Source organism: Phocoena sinus, chromosome 6 (genome assembly GCF_008692025.1).
Source record: "Phocoena sinus isolate mPhoSin1 chromosome 6, mPhoSin1.pri, whole genome shotgun sequence".
Classification (NCBI taxonomy): Eukaryota; Metazoa; Chordata; class Mammalia; order Artiodactyla; family Phocoenidae; genus Phocoena; species Phocoena sinus.
Genome location: NC_045768.1, coordinates 7,501 through 20,065, shown reverse-complemented (window position 1 = coordinate 20,065; position 12,565 = coordinate 7,501). Strand labels below are relative to the sequence as shown.

General features: G+C 56.6%; 1 protein-coding gene and 1 pseudogene across 1 annotated transcript in view; both read left to right on the top strand.

The window, feature by feature from the left end:
• Positions 1 to 3,786, top strand: part of CACNA1B (calcium voltage-gated channel subunit alpha1 B) — a 196,066-nt gene extending 192,280 nt beyond the window's left edge. The window contains 3 exon segments of the mRNA XM_032634862.1: positions 69 to 310; positions 705 to 843; positions 846 to 3,786. Coding sequence (XP_032490753.1) covers positions 69 to 310; positions 705 to 843; positions 846 to 1,240 — 776 coding nt within the window. The 3' untranslated portion in view covers positions 1,241 to 3,786.
• A 2,761-nt stretch (positions 3,787 to 6,547) lies between these two features.
• Positions 6,548 to 11,180, top strand: LOC116755517 (annotated as a pseudogene).
• The last annotated feature ends 1,385 nt before the right edge of the window (positions 11,181 to 12,565 follow it).

The following is a 12,565-nucleotide window of genomic DNA, read 5'->3' as shown; positions in this document are numbered from 1 at the left end:
GCCAGGCCGGGGTGGGGTCTGTCTCGCCGCCGGCTTGGCTGTGCTGACTTCTCCTCTCCCCCCGCCAGCACCCAACAGCGCCGCGGGGCCAGGGCCGCCCCAGGGGGACGGGCCAGCAGGCTGCCGGCGGGAGCGCAGGCAGGAGCGGGGCCGGTCCCAGGAGCGAAGGCAGCCCTCCGCCTCCTCCGAGAAGCAGCGCTTCTACTCCTGCGACCGCTTTGGGGGCCGTGAGCCGCCCCAGCCCCAGCCCTCCCTCAGCAGTCACCTCGCGTCGCCAACCGCTGGGCAGGAGCCAGGACCCCCGAGACAGGTACGTGGGCCTCAGAACCCCACCTCGCCCGCGCTCCCTGGGGTCCGGGAGGGAGCCCCTTCCCGTCCTGGTTCCTAGGCCCAAGCCTGCGCTCCTTGCTTCCCGGCCCCGTCCATTCTGCCGGGCGGAGCCCTGGCCCTCCCGCTGTCCAGTCCCTTCTTTGCTTTCCTTTTGACTGAGCTGGGCTGGGCTGTGGTCTCCTGGTCCCTTGCCCTGTGCCTATCCCTTGCTGTCACCACCATCCCCAGACTGCCATCCGACCCTCCTGGGGCCGCCCCGGGTCCATCCCAGCTGCCCGCCCCCGCCCCCGCCCCCGCGCCATGGCTCCCCGCTGTGCTGTGCTCTGTTCGCCCTGTCCTTTGACTGGGGTTTGCTGTGTTCCCGTTTTCTGCAGGGCAGTGCTTCAGCGAACGGGAGCCCCCTGCTGCCAACATCTGGTGCTAGCACCCCTGGCCGCGGCGGGCGGAGGCAGCTGCCCCAGACCCCGCTGACTCCCCGTCCCAGCATCGCCTATAAGACGGCCAACTCCTCGCCCGCCACTTTGCTGGGGCTCAGACCAGCCTCCCTGCCTTCTCCCCCGGCCGGCTTAGCCGTGGCCTTTCAGAACACAACGCCCTGCTCCAGAGAGACCCCCTCAGCCAGCCCCTGGCCCCCAGCTCTCGGATCGGCTCCGACCCGTACCTGGGGCGGCGTCTGGACAGCGAGGCTGCTGCCCGCACCCAACCTGAGGACACGCTCACCTTCGAGGAGGCCGTGGCCACCAACTCGGGCCGCTCGTCCCGGACTTCCTACGTGTCCTCCCTGACCTCCCAGTCGCACCCCCTCCGCCGGGTGCCCAACGGCTACCACTGCACTCTGGGGCTCAGCTCTGGCGGGGGCGGCCGGGGGCGGCGCAGCTACCACCACCCCGACCAAGACCACTGGTGCTAGCCGCACCGCGACCGGCGGGCGCGTCCCAGGTGATGAGTTTTATCATCCGCGCTGGGCTCCGGGGGCGCTCGGGCGCTGAGGCGGGGGCCGCAGCCCCGGGAGGACAGCCTCGCCCCTGTGTCTCCTCCCTCGCGCTGGGTGGAACGGTTTGTAGAGGGATGTGGCTCCCCCTCTACCCCTCCCGCGCTGCCTCCCTGGGTCTCACAGCTCAGAGCCTACGCAGGACGCGGCTGTGTGTGCTGAGCGGCACTGGGTGAAGGACCTAGCATCCGAGGTTGTGTGCTGGGAACGTTTTGCAGGAGGTCTGAATCTTGTGCGGATCACCCTTCATCCAAACGTGTGGTGCAGAGGGGCGGGCGAGACCTCAGGACAGAGTCGGTGGTAAACCGAGCAGGTCTCGTCAGCCCCCACACACCAACAGTCCGGTGGCGCCCTTCGTACCTAAAATGGCAAATAGGCACTAGAAACACACGCAGATGCTCTGTCCTCTCCCAGACACAGTCAGCCCTGACAGGGACCAAATCTGGACAACGTTCTTGCTGTTGGTTTTGATTTTTAGTCACAACACCCTTCACTCGTTTGTTGACTCTCTATACTTGATCAGAAAATAAAAATAAAAAACCAGAATAACGGGGAAGGGAATGTTAACATGACTGTAAAACATGAAACCTATAGGAGGACCTCAGCCTCTCAGGATGTGTGTTCTCGGCTTGCTCGAGGACATGCTCTGTGTCCAGTCCAGGCGGCCGACCAGACCACCCCGGCTCCCGCGGCTCTCGACCAAGTGCCTGACCTCCTAGCCCCTCGCGCAGGCTCCCGGGGGCGGGACGGGAGGCCTGTGTGGACTGCGAGTGGGCTTTGTGGAAACTGCTGCAAACAGCAACTGAGTAGAAAGCGGATGTAATGGAGAACGTGCAGAAAACATCCAGTAGGTCCGTCGCAGTTGGAATGAAGCGGCCGTTTGCCCTTTTTCCTCGAACCAGTAGAGGCTGCAGGGCATGTGTAGCATGGCCCGCGTGGGCCGGTCAGTCTTTCTACACCCGATTCTCAGGGACGGGGTGCCTGACAGGCAGGGCGCAATCTCTGTAGTTGTGCAAATTTCTTTTCACACAAGACTCATCGGGGAGAGGCTGGTGGGAAGCGGGGGAGATTGGATGGGGTGGGGGCAGGAGGAGTGCCCGCGTCTGAGCAGATGAGGGCAGCTGGGAACCAAACGGAAATGAGGCCGGAGCTCGGGGGAAGGAGCAGCTCAGCTGCAGCTGCTGAGCTGGGCGTCTGAGCCCACACTCTTTCTGGCACAAGAGGTGGGAAAGCAGGCAGCCAAACGAAGTCCCGCTTCAGGGCCACATTCAAAAAAGGCCACTGTTAGGACGTGGTGCATAAAGCACTGGAGAGCCTCTGTTTTGTGAACAAAAGGAGCATTTAGATGAGTAGATTCGGGTGTGTCCTCCGTAGTTTGAAATGTGAGATGATCTCTTTGCTGGACCATTTGAGTGTTCCCATTGGCTTTTACCCCATGATTCTCCTAAAGGGACTTGGAGTGTGATGTGTGTGTGTGCGTGTCTGTGTGTCCCTGTGAGTGGATGCCGTTAACCCATAGGGCTATGCAACAAAAGACACACGTTTAATATTAGAAATAAAACACACAAGACCGCCACCTGTTCTAGGGTTTGAGCATGATTGTGACCAAACCATTTTATAGAATTTCCTTACTTGAAGGCACAACACTCTGAAACTTTAAAATAACAGAGTATTTTACTCAAGTAGGATATAATTAAAATCGGAATCTCGGGCTGTGCATGTCCTCCCTGGCTCCTGCTGCAGAGCAGAAGCTTGTGTATTTTGGTAGATGTTTTGTCTCTGGTCCCCCCGCCCACATTATTTTGAGTGTATTCATTCTGTGCAGAACCACAGCTGCTTCCCCAGGCCATGTTGGGCAGAGAATCCACTTTTCCGGACCCACACAGCCATGCTGGCTTGTCTGGATTCTTCTAGACACTGGAATTGGTGAAAATTACAGAGAGCGGGGGATATACTGCCTTGTTTTCCCGACTCTGCGTTTTGTTTCTGTACTGTCTCTTCTCAGCTGTCACGTTTCCCCCAAAATCTCATAGTGAGTTGCCAAATTTGAAGAGCATCAACCAGTTGTCTGCATCTGGAACCAGTCAAGCAGTGGCTGTAGTTTGAATAAGGTCTGTGTGCATGTAAAATATATACATATATACATATATTCAAGTATGTGCATGACATGTATATCTTCGTACTTTTTGATAAAATGTATTCATTTGTTAATTTTTAATTATATTTGATATAAATCAAGGGTTTGTTGCAAAACTTTATATTTAAGAACAGTGTTTAAAAAAAACAAAAACAAAAAGAGAAGTCCCAACCATGCAACACAACTGGGACTTGCTTTAAAAAAAAATTCTGTGATTGACTAGTTTGCCTGAGTAATATTTATCAGCCAAACTTTGGATTCTGCTGTTGTTTCTACAATGACATTTTGTATGAAGCAAAGTCCTTGGATTAAAATAAAACTTAGCAAAAAATCAAAAACAAAACCCCACCGTGCTGCTGGGTGATATATGCAAGGGGTGCGGAGCCAGGCGGATGAGCCATCTCTGTGGGTACGGGGCTCAGAAGAAGGTGAGAACCTCTTCAACTTGCTCTGGGGCTGATAGGATGCAAGGGTGGATTAGGCCCAGCTTCATGGTGAGGATCAGGGTAGGCCTGTGGCTGGAGGAGCCAGGATAAGGACTCACGGGGGATGTGGTTGTTTTAGGGGTAGGAATAGAGTTTGGGAGTTGAGCAGGCATTGGCTGAGGTTTGGGGTGGCTGTGTTGGGTGGGTTAATGGTTAGAGGTTAGAGTTAGGTTTGGGGTTGAGGTTGGGATGTAAGTTAGAGTTGGGGTTAGGAATTAGAGGTTAGGGTTAGGTTACAGGCAAAGGGTTTGTCTATATAACCACTAACAGTGTAGGGTTATGTGGGTATAAGAACTAAGGTTTTGTTCAGTTTACTGTACATTAGAGTTCATTTAGAAAAGGCGTAATCGAACAGGCTTAGGTTTCAGACAAAAATGAAAATTATGGTTCTGATTACACTGGGAAAAGGGATTGGAGTAGGGTTCAAATTTTCAGTCTGTTCTGATATGGGCCTATGTTTGGATTAGGGTTAAGGGTGGTGTAGGATCATGCATGGTCAGGCTCAGAGGTTAGGGTTAGGGAGTAGAGTAAGGTTCAGAGTTAGAGGGTCAGGAGTAAGGATAGAAATTCAGGCTTAGGGCTCAGGGTTAGAATGTAGGGCCAGGGTCAGGGTTAGAGGCTCAGGGACAGAATTAGAGGGTACATTAAGAGGATGAGGGGCTTCCCTGGTGGCACAGTGGATAGGACTCTGTGCTTCCAGTGCAGGGGGCCTGGGTCCAATCCCTGGTCAGGGCCCTAGATCCCACATTCATGCCACAACTAAGAGTTCACATGCCACAACTAGGGAGCCCGCATGCCACAACTAAGGAGTTGGCAAGCTGCAACTAAGGAGCCCATGAGCCACGACTAAGGAGCCTGCCTGCTGCAACTAACACCAGGTGCAACAAAAAAACAACAAAAAAAGAGGATGAGGTTTGGAGGGATTAGAGTTAAAGGATGCAGGCTAGAGGGTCAGGGTTAGAGGGTTAGGTTAGATTGTCTGAGTCAGGGTCAGGGTAAGGGTTAGGAGTTTACAGGGCAAGGTCGAGTATATAGGGGCTAGGGGTTAGGAGTATTAGGGTTTAGGTTTAGAGATTAGGAGGTTAGGGTTAGGGAGTTAACAGCAGAGATTTGGGCGTTAGGGTTAGTGGGTTAGTGTTAAGAATAACTGGCCCACGACCCCCCTAACCCCACACCTCTGAGTCCTCTAGGATGGACAGTACTTGCCCTGGGTCACTCATGAGTGTGGGGTTCACCTGGACCGCTGGTTATCTACCCCCCGTCCTGGAACCTGATAGCAGAAGAGTGAAATGTCTGCTCCGGTCACTGACTGTTTCAAATCCAACTCAACCTCAGTCAACGGTTGTTAGGGCCTCAGAAGTCCACAGGGTTTCCTCCTACCATCTGAACTGGAAAGAGTAGTGCTGGCCCCACTTGGCCTGGGCAGCCCCGGTCCAGCACAGGCCTGGCTGAGGTCACTCCATGGTCATGTTATGAATTTATACAGAACTTGGTGCAGCGACCTACCAGCCCCCAGGTGCTGCCTCCTGAGGGCTGGTGGGGCCCTCCTGGGACTGCAGGCATCCTTTGTTCCATCTGAGTGGGATTCAACAGACCTCAAGTCTCAGGACAGCCCTTGACCTCTGACCTCACAGGCAGGCATCTGTGGTCCTCCAGCTCAGGCCAGTCTGGTCCCTGTCAAGCGTCTGTGGCCAATCACTGAGCTGACCATGCTGCTGGGCAACTGAATCTGCCGCTTTCCCCGAGCCGGCATCTGTCCTCATGCCAAAGTCCAGAGCCTCAGCTTTCCTTTGGGCGCTTCTTACCTGTTTCCAGTCCAAACAGTTCCAGAGGGCTGATGCTACGTTCCACCCCCCTTGAAGATGGGCATATGATCCACATCTAGCCAATCCCATGGTACACCTTATGGGCGCTCTGATGGGTTCAAGGGCGATGCTATGACCCAAAACCAGGCCAATGACGTTTATTTTATTTTATTTTTTGGCCATGCTGTGCACACGGGATCTTAGTTCCCCGACCAAGGATCGAACCTGTGCCCCCTACATTGGGAGCGCAGAGTCTTAACCACTGGACCACCAGGGAAGTCCCATCCCCTCATTTTCAAAACTGCTATGGATTTAAAGCACACAAGATGATTGTGATATGAGTGGCCTTTTCAATATGACTTAGAATGTTTTCAGTGTTTATCCATGTTGTAGCATGTATTATCAGTGCTTCATTCATTTTTTTTATTGTGGTTAAAAATACATAACATGGGGATGGGGGGCAAGTGGAGGGAACGGCCCAGATGCACATCATTCACGGACCCTCTGGACTGGAGGGACTCGTGAGAGCCGGAGCCCAGAAATCCGGGGATGGATAAGACACAGCGTCCTCTCCAATTCCCGTAAGCACCCCTTGCTCCATCCTGCGCCCAAATACCTCAGTTAGGCGCTCTCCCCACTCTTTACACTCCAAACTCAGCCGGGACAGACCTCTGCAGCCGCCGCTCCCCACCCTGAAGGAGAAGCTCAGAGGTTCTGTCCCCCTTTCCTCTGAGGGACTCTTTTTGGTGACCACAAAAAGATTTGATCGCTCAGGACAAAGCTGGTAGAGGACAGCGGGATGGCTGCGCCGGGCGTGCCGCGCTTCCTCCTGACCTTCGACTTTGACGAGACTATCTTGGACGAAAACAGCGACGAGTCTGTCGTGCGCGGGCCGCGGCGGGCCAGCGGCTGCCTGAGAGCCTGCGTGCTACCTAGCGCGAGGGCTTCTACAACGAGTACATGCAGCAGGTCTTCCAGTACCTGGGCGAGTAGGGCGTGCGGCCGCGGGACCTGCGCGCCATGTACGAGGCCATCCCCCTGTCGCCCGGCATGGGCGAGCTGCGGCAGTTTGTGGCCAAGCAGGGCGCCTGCTTTGAGGTTATTCTCATCTCAGACGCCAACACCTTTGGCGTGGAGAGTGCGCTGCGCGCCGCCGGCCACCACGGCCTGTTCCGGCGCATCTTCAGCAACCCGTCGGGGCGCGACCCTTGGGGGCTGCTGGCGCTGCGGCCCTTCCACGCGCACAGCTGCGCTCGCTGCCCCGCCAACATGTGCAAGCACAAGGTGCTCAGAGACTACCTGCGCGAGCGGGCCCACGACGGCGTGCACTTCGAGCGCCTTTTCTACGTGAGCGACGGCGCCAACGACTTCTGCCCCACGGGGCTGCTGGCAGGCGGCGACGCGGCCTTCCTGCGCCACCGCTACCCCATGCACCGCCTTATGCAGGAGGCGCAGAAGGCCGAGTCCAGCTCCTTCCGTGCCAGGGTGGTGCCCTGGGAAACCTCCACCGAAGTGTGCCTACACCTGCAACAGGTGCTGAGGACGTGGCCTGCAGAGGGCACCCGGGCAGGGAGGGGTGGGCGGTGGGGGTCGGGAAAGAGAAAGCTAGTTTTATTACTCCCTCTCCCTTTCGTTTTGGTATATCCCTCCGGGATTTCCTGGAATCCCAGGGTGGTCCATTTGGGGACTGGAGGAGGGAGCTGGGAGCTGTCCCCATCTGTGCAGTTAACCCAGCTCGGCTGCCTCCCCCAGTTCCACTGCAAGCGAATTCCGGAGTCTGGCCGCACCAGGGTGGCGCGCATATCTGAGCAGGCAGCAGTGTTTCCAAAAACCTTGTCCTCCCAGTTGGGAGGACGGGGTTCCCTGTCAGGGTAGAGAAGGAACATGTCTCGCCGCGTCACGGTTAACTGTTGCCTTGGGCTGCATGGCCTCCGTCCTCCAGTCTTCTGTCCAGGGGACCCAGGCCCCGAAATGTCCCCCCGCGACCTCCCCCGCACCGGACTCCCTGCGGAGAGAGGTGGCGCTCCCTGCCGACGGTCCCAGGCCTAGATCTTGCTTTACCTACTGTGACCCTACACTACACTCCTTGCCTCCCTCCCTGCCTCCACTCTGTCAGCATCCCCACAGGAAAAAAAGCTAGAGGGAACAGTCCCCTCCTGTTGGTGGAAAGAGGTAGCACACTGTCCCGGGGCTCGGGTCTGGCCAGCCAGGGACCTCACAGAGCCCGAAGATGTCTCCTCGCACCCCAGCCTCGTCTATGCAGCAAGAAACCAGGGACTTAACCAAAGTCGCCCCACTGACTGGGCCCTCTGAGTCCCCCTCCTCCCGTATGGAACAGAAAGCCATGATGCTTTAAAGCAGAGCCAGTGGAAACCCAAGGCCCACCTCCCTCTTTTGGTGTTTCAGAGCTGTAAAGGAGGTGAAGGGGCAGAGGCGAGTGAGATCTCTCACGCTGCAGTCTGAGGGATGAGGGCGAGGTGATCTCTGCTCTCAGAGAGCCCCACGTAAGTGAGGGAGCTGGTCCCCACTCTTGGAGGAGTGCCCAGCTTGGGGAACCAAGCCTGAATGCACAACAAAGCAGGCAGCAGGCAGAAGAGCAGGGTGCAGCCCACCTCCGCAGAGGGGCACAGGGGTCTAGTGTGGAGGGCTCCGTGAGCACCGAGGAGATGGGAGAGCGGAGGGGCACAGGGGTCTAGGGTGGAGGGCTCCGTGAGCACCGAGGAGATGGGAGAGCGGAGGGGCACAGGGGTCTAGGGTGGAGAGCTCAGTGAGCACCGAGGACATGGGAGAGCGGAGGGGCACAGGGGTCTAGTGTGGAGGGCTCCGTGAGCACCGAGGAGATGGAGAGCGGAGGGGGCACAGGGGTCTAGTGTGGAGGGCTCCGTGAGCACCGAGGAGATGGGAGAGCGGGAGGGGCACAGGGGTCTAGTGTGGAGGGCTCCGTGAGCACCGAGGAGATGGGAGAGCGGAGGGGCACAGGGGTCTAGTGTGGAGGGCTCCGTGAGCACCGAGGAGATGGGAGAGCGGAGGGGCACAGGGGTCTAGTGTGGAGGCTCCGTGAGCACCGAGGACATGGGAGAGCGGAGGACACAGGGGTCTAGTGTGGAGGCTCCGTGAGCACCGAGGAGATGGGAGAGCGGAGGGGCACAGGGGTCTAGTGTGGAGGGCTCCGTGAGCACCGAGGAGATGGGAGAGCGGAGGGGCACAGGGGTCTAGTGTGGAGGGCTCCGTGAGCACCGAGGACATGGGAGAGCGGAGGGGCACAGGGTTCTAGTGTGGAGGCTCCGTGAGCACCGAGGACATGGGAGAGCGGAGGGACACAGGGGTCTAGTGTGGAGGCTCAGTGAGCACCGGGGAGATGGGGAGAGCGGAGGGGCACAGGGGTCTAGTGTGGAGGCTCAGTGAGCACCGGGGAGATGGGAGAGCGGAGGGGCACAAGGGTCTATGTGGAGGCTCCGTGAAGCACCGAGGACATTGGAGATTCTGCTGCTTAGGGCAGGCAGAGGAGGCTCAATTAGCGGGAGCCGTACAAGCGGGCTGCCTTTCAGTCCTCAGCCCGCTAGCCCTGCAGGGCAAATCATCAGAATTGTATTCAAAGTTGGCACTTGCAGCTGGAGACCCTGTCTTGCATGGCGTAAGGTCCCCCTGTGGATAAGGTCACCAAACTCCCTGGCTTCCAGTTTCTTTCCTGTCTCCAGCAGGCCTCTGGGTACCTCCTCTGTCTTTACCAGGACCCATTCCCACTGCAATGGGGGGAAGGAACAGACACAGCTCACAGCCCAGGAGGCGTGTCAGGACTGGTCCAGTCCTTGACTGGAGCAGGCTTTGGAGTGGTCTCAAGAGGCTCACTGAAGGCGGTGCCTGGGTCAGCATCCCAGAGATCCCTGGCTGTCAGCAGCTGGCCTGCACATAGTTCCCGGGGAGGAATCCAGACCCCTCTGAGCCGATGCCCTCACACCAGCCATCGGAGTAGCGGCGGGTGACGCAGATAATGGTGCCCTCAGAGAAGGAGAGTTCGTTGTCCTTCTGGCCGTGTATGGGTACAGTGTCACTACTGCACGGCGGGAGGAGAGGGGTGCCTGTGAGATGTGCCTCCTGCCCCGCACAGGGATGCTTGTGCCCACGTACTGGACTCTAGGGGGCAATGTGGGGAGTGGGGCAGGAGATGCCTTCTTTCAGAGCCCCAGGACTCCTCCCCAGCTGAGCTAATATTCAGTATCAGGCCAGCTGCTTCCCTCCTCTGTGGGGGTGCGGTGGGGTGGAATAAAAGGCTCCACAAGCGTGACACAGGCCATCCCCTCCACTCCAAGAAACTTCAGTGTCTGAGAGCAGGGCCCCAGGATCTGCCCCATGTTTTGTAATTCTGCTTTCAGCCCCCGTTCACCCTGGTCCTCCCACAATGTCTCTAGCAGGTGCTGGAGGTATTGCCTCGGTAGGTGCTCAGTAAATACGAGTAACATTGAACAGTGTAGACTTGGCCGAGTGAGCCTCGGGCAAGTCACTTAGTTTAACCTCTCAGGCTTAGCTTCATCTGTTCAATGGGAGTGTGAAGATCCTAGGAGGTTAAGTAAAAGTGAGAAAATGGATGAGAAGCTTTGACTCTGGGGTCTGGTATAAAGCAGGGGCTAAATTATGTTAACCCCCCCCCCCCCCACATAACATAACATTTACCATTTAAATCATTTTGAGCGTACAGTTCCATGGCATTAACTACATTCACGTTGTTGTACAAATCTTCTCAGCATCCACCTCCAGAACTTATTCATTTTCCCTATGGGAAATTCTGTATCAGTTTCTCTAAATTTTTGCCAACATTTGTTTTAGCTTTCTTGATTGTAGGCCTTCTGGTGTGTGGAGGGGTACATGGCGCTGTGGTGTTAACTTGCATTTCATCACGACTCATGATGATTAACGTCTCTTCATGTGCTTGTTGACCATTTGTATGTCTTCTCCGGAGAAGGGTCTTTTCAAGTCCTTTTTCCATTTCCATTGGGTTGTTTGCCGAGTTCCGCCAAGCGCTCCTCCTGGCGGCGTTGGTGGCGGTGAGTCCAGCCCGGAGCGGTCTCCGCGCCGCGGGGCCCCGCGCGCCGGGGCATCGTTAGCGGGCTCTCAGGAGAGGAGAGGCTCGGCCCGCGGCGCCGGTGCCCAGAGAGCCAAGATCGTGCTGTGCCGCGCGGACGCGGCGCCGCCGGGGCGGGTCTTGCTCGGCATTGGCTGCGGCTCACCTGAGCGCGGCGGCGACTCTCCCGGAAGTGGGCGTCCCGGCCAGAGCGCACCTGGCACGGGGGGTCCTCGGGGCTCTTCGCCGTCGGCGCCGCGCGAGCCGGCGGTGTTCTAGGGAGCCAGCGCGCGGCGGCTGGGAACGACCCGTCCCGTGGGTCTCTGGCACCCCAGCGGCATCCGAGCGCGGAGCGGAGGGCAGCGGACCGCAGGTAAGGGGACAGGGGCTCGGTGGGGTGGGTGGAGGAGAGAACGACGAATTACACCAGAGCTGTTTGGTACAGTCGCGAAGCTCCCTAACCTGGCGGCAGCAGGAAGGGCTCGCCTTTGGAGTAAAGGCTTTGAGGACGAGCCCGAGCCTACCCACTCCAGTTTTACAGTACATCTGCGGGTGTAAAGCTCACTCGTGCGCGTTTTTCCTAAGCAGCCAAGTGCCCCTCCCCGGCGATGTCTCTGCAAGCAGAACCTGAGAGGGGCCGGGTGCCTCGAGAGACTCGCCCTTGGCCCATGGGAAGTCCAAGGGATTTATCCTGCATGGTGATTTCACGTGCTGGGACCCCCCGCCCGCCCCCCGCCAACCCCCACTCTGGCCAGCTGGCCCAGCTTTGGTTACTGCACTTCTCCAGCCCCGCCGGCCCTTGGCCAGCTGCTGGGATGGGAAAGGGAAGGGTGTCAGAATTTCACCTTAGAAACTTGCTAGGGGGCGTGGATTTAAACACATAGTGGTCACCCTGGCAGAAGAGAAGGGAGGAGGGCACCTTGTTGCCCTTTCACTGTGGATTCGGTGGCGCTTCCGCTGAGAGGGACCTCTCCAGTGTTTGGTGTATTGGAACTGAATAATTAGGACTTGTACGATTTTCAAATTATGTGGTACTTGAATTTAAAAGCAAAACTCCTAGAACCTCTAAGTGTTTTATAAATTGAGGTCTAAAAATTGAAGGTCTGTTTTGTTTCCACTATGACATTATATTAAGAAATGTGCATATATTGAGAAGAGAGTCAAAAAAGGGAAGCAAACAGAAAACTCAGACGTACCACTGCAGAGGCCATGGGAGTTAAGTTGTAAATGCTGCTGGCTTTCAGTAGCCTGCAGCCATTCTCTTCCTGTAGCTGATGGGATACAAAGCTCTACTGGGTTGTTCTTTGCACGGGATTGTCTTGTTTTGCAGAAATTCAGCTCAGAGCCATGTCTTGATGTATAAGAATTTCCCAGATTAGGTCCCCAGGCAGATCCTGGAGGACCAGGGGAATTCCTTAGCTTCATTATACCTGTCTGTTGGAGTCGAAAACAGCAGTGACATAGCTTTCTTTAAATCTGTTTTTTGGTCTATCATCCAGAGCTTAGAGTAGCTATTTCCTCTCTCTCTCAATAGGGTTGTGTTCTTGGAATGAATTATAGTCAGATGAACTTGTTTTTACAGGGAAGGGTCAGGGTCAGGGTCAGGGTCAGGGGTCGGGGCTCGGGTTAGGGTTAAGGTTAGGGGTTAGGGGTTAGGGTTAGGGTTTAGGTTAGGGTTAAGGTTGGGGGTTAGGGGTTGGGGTTAGGGTACTGGTTAGGGTTTAGGGTACGGGTACGGGTTAGGGTACGGTTTAGGGT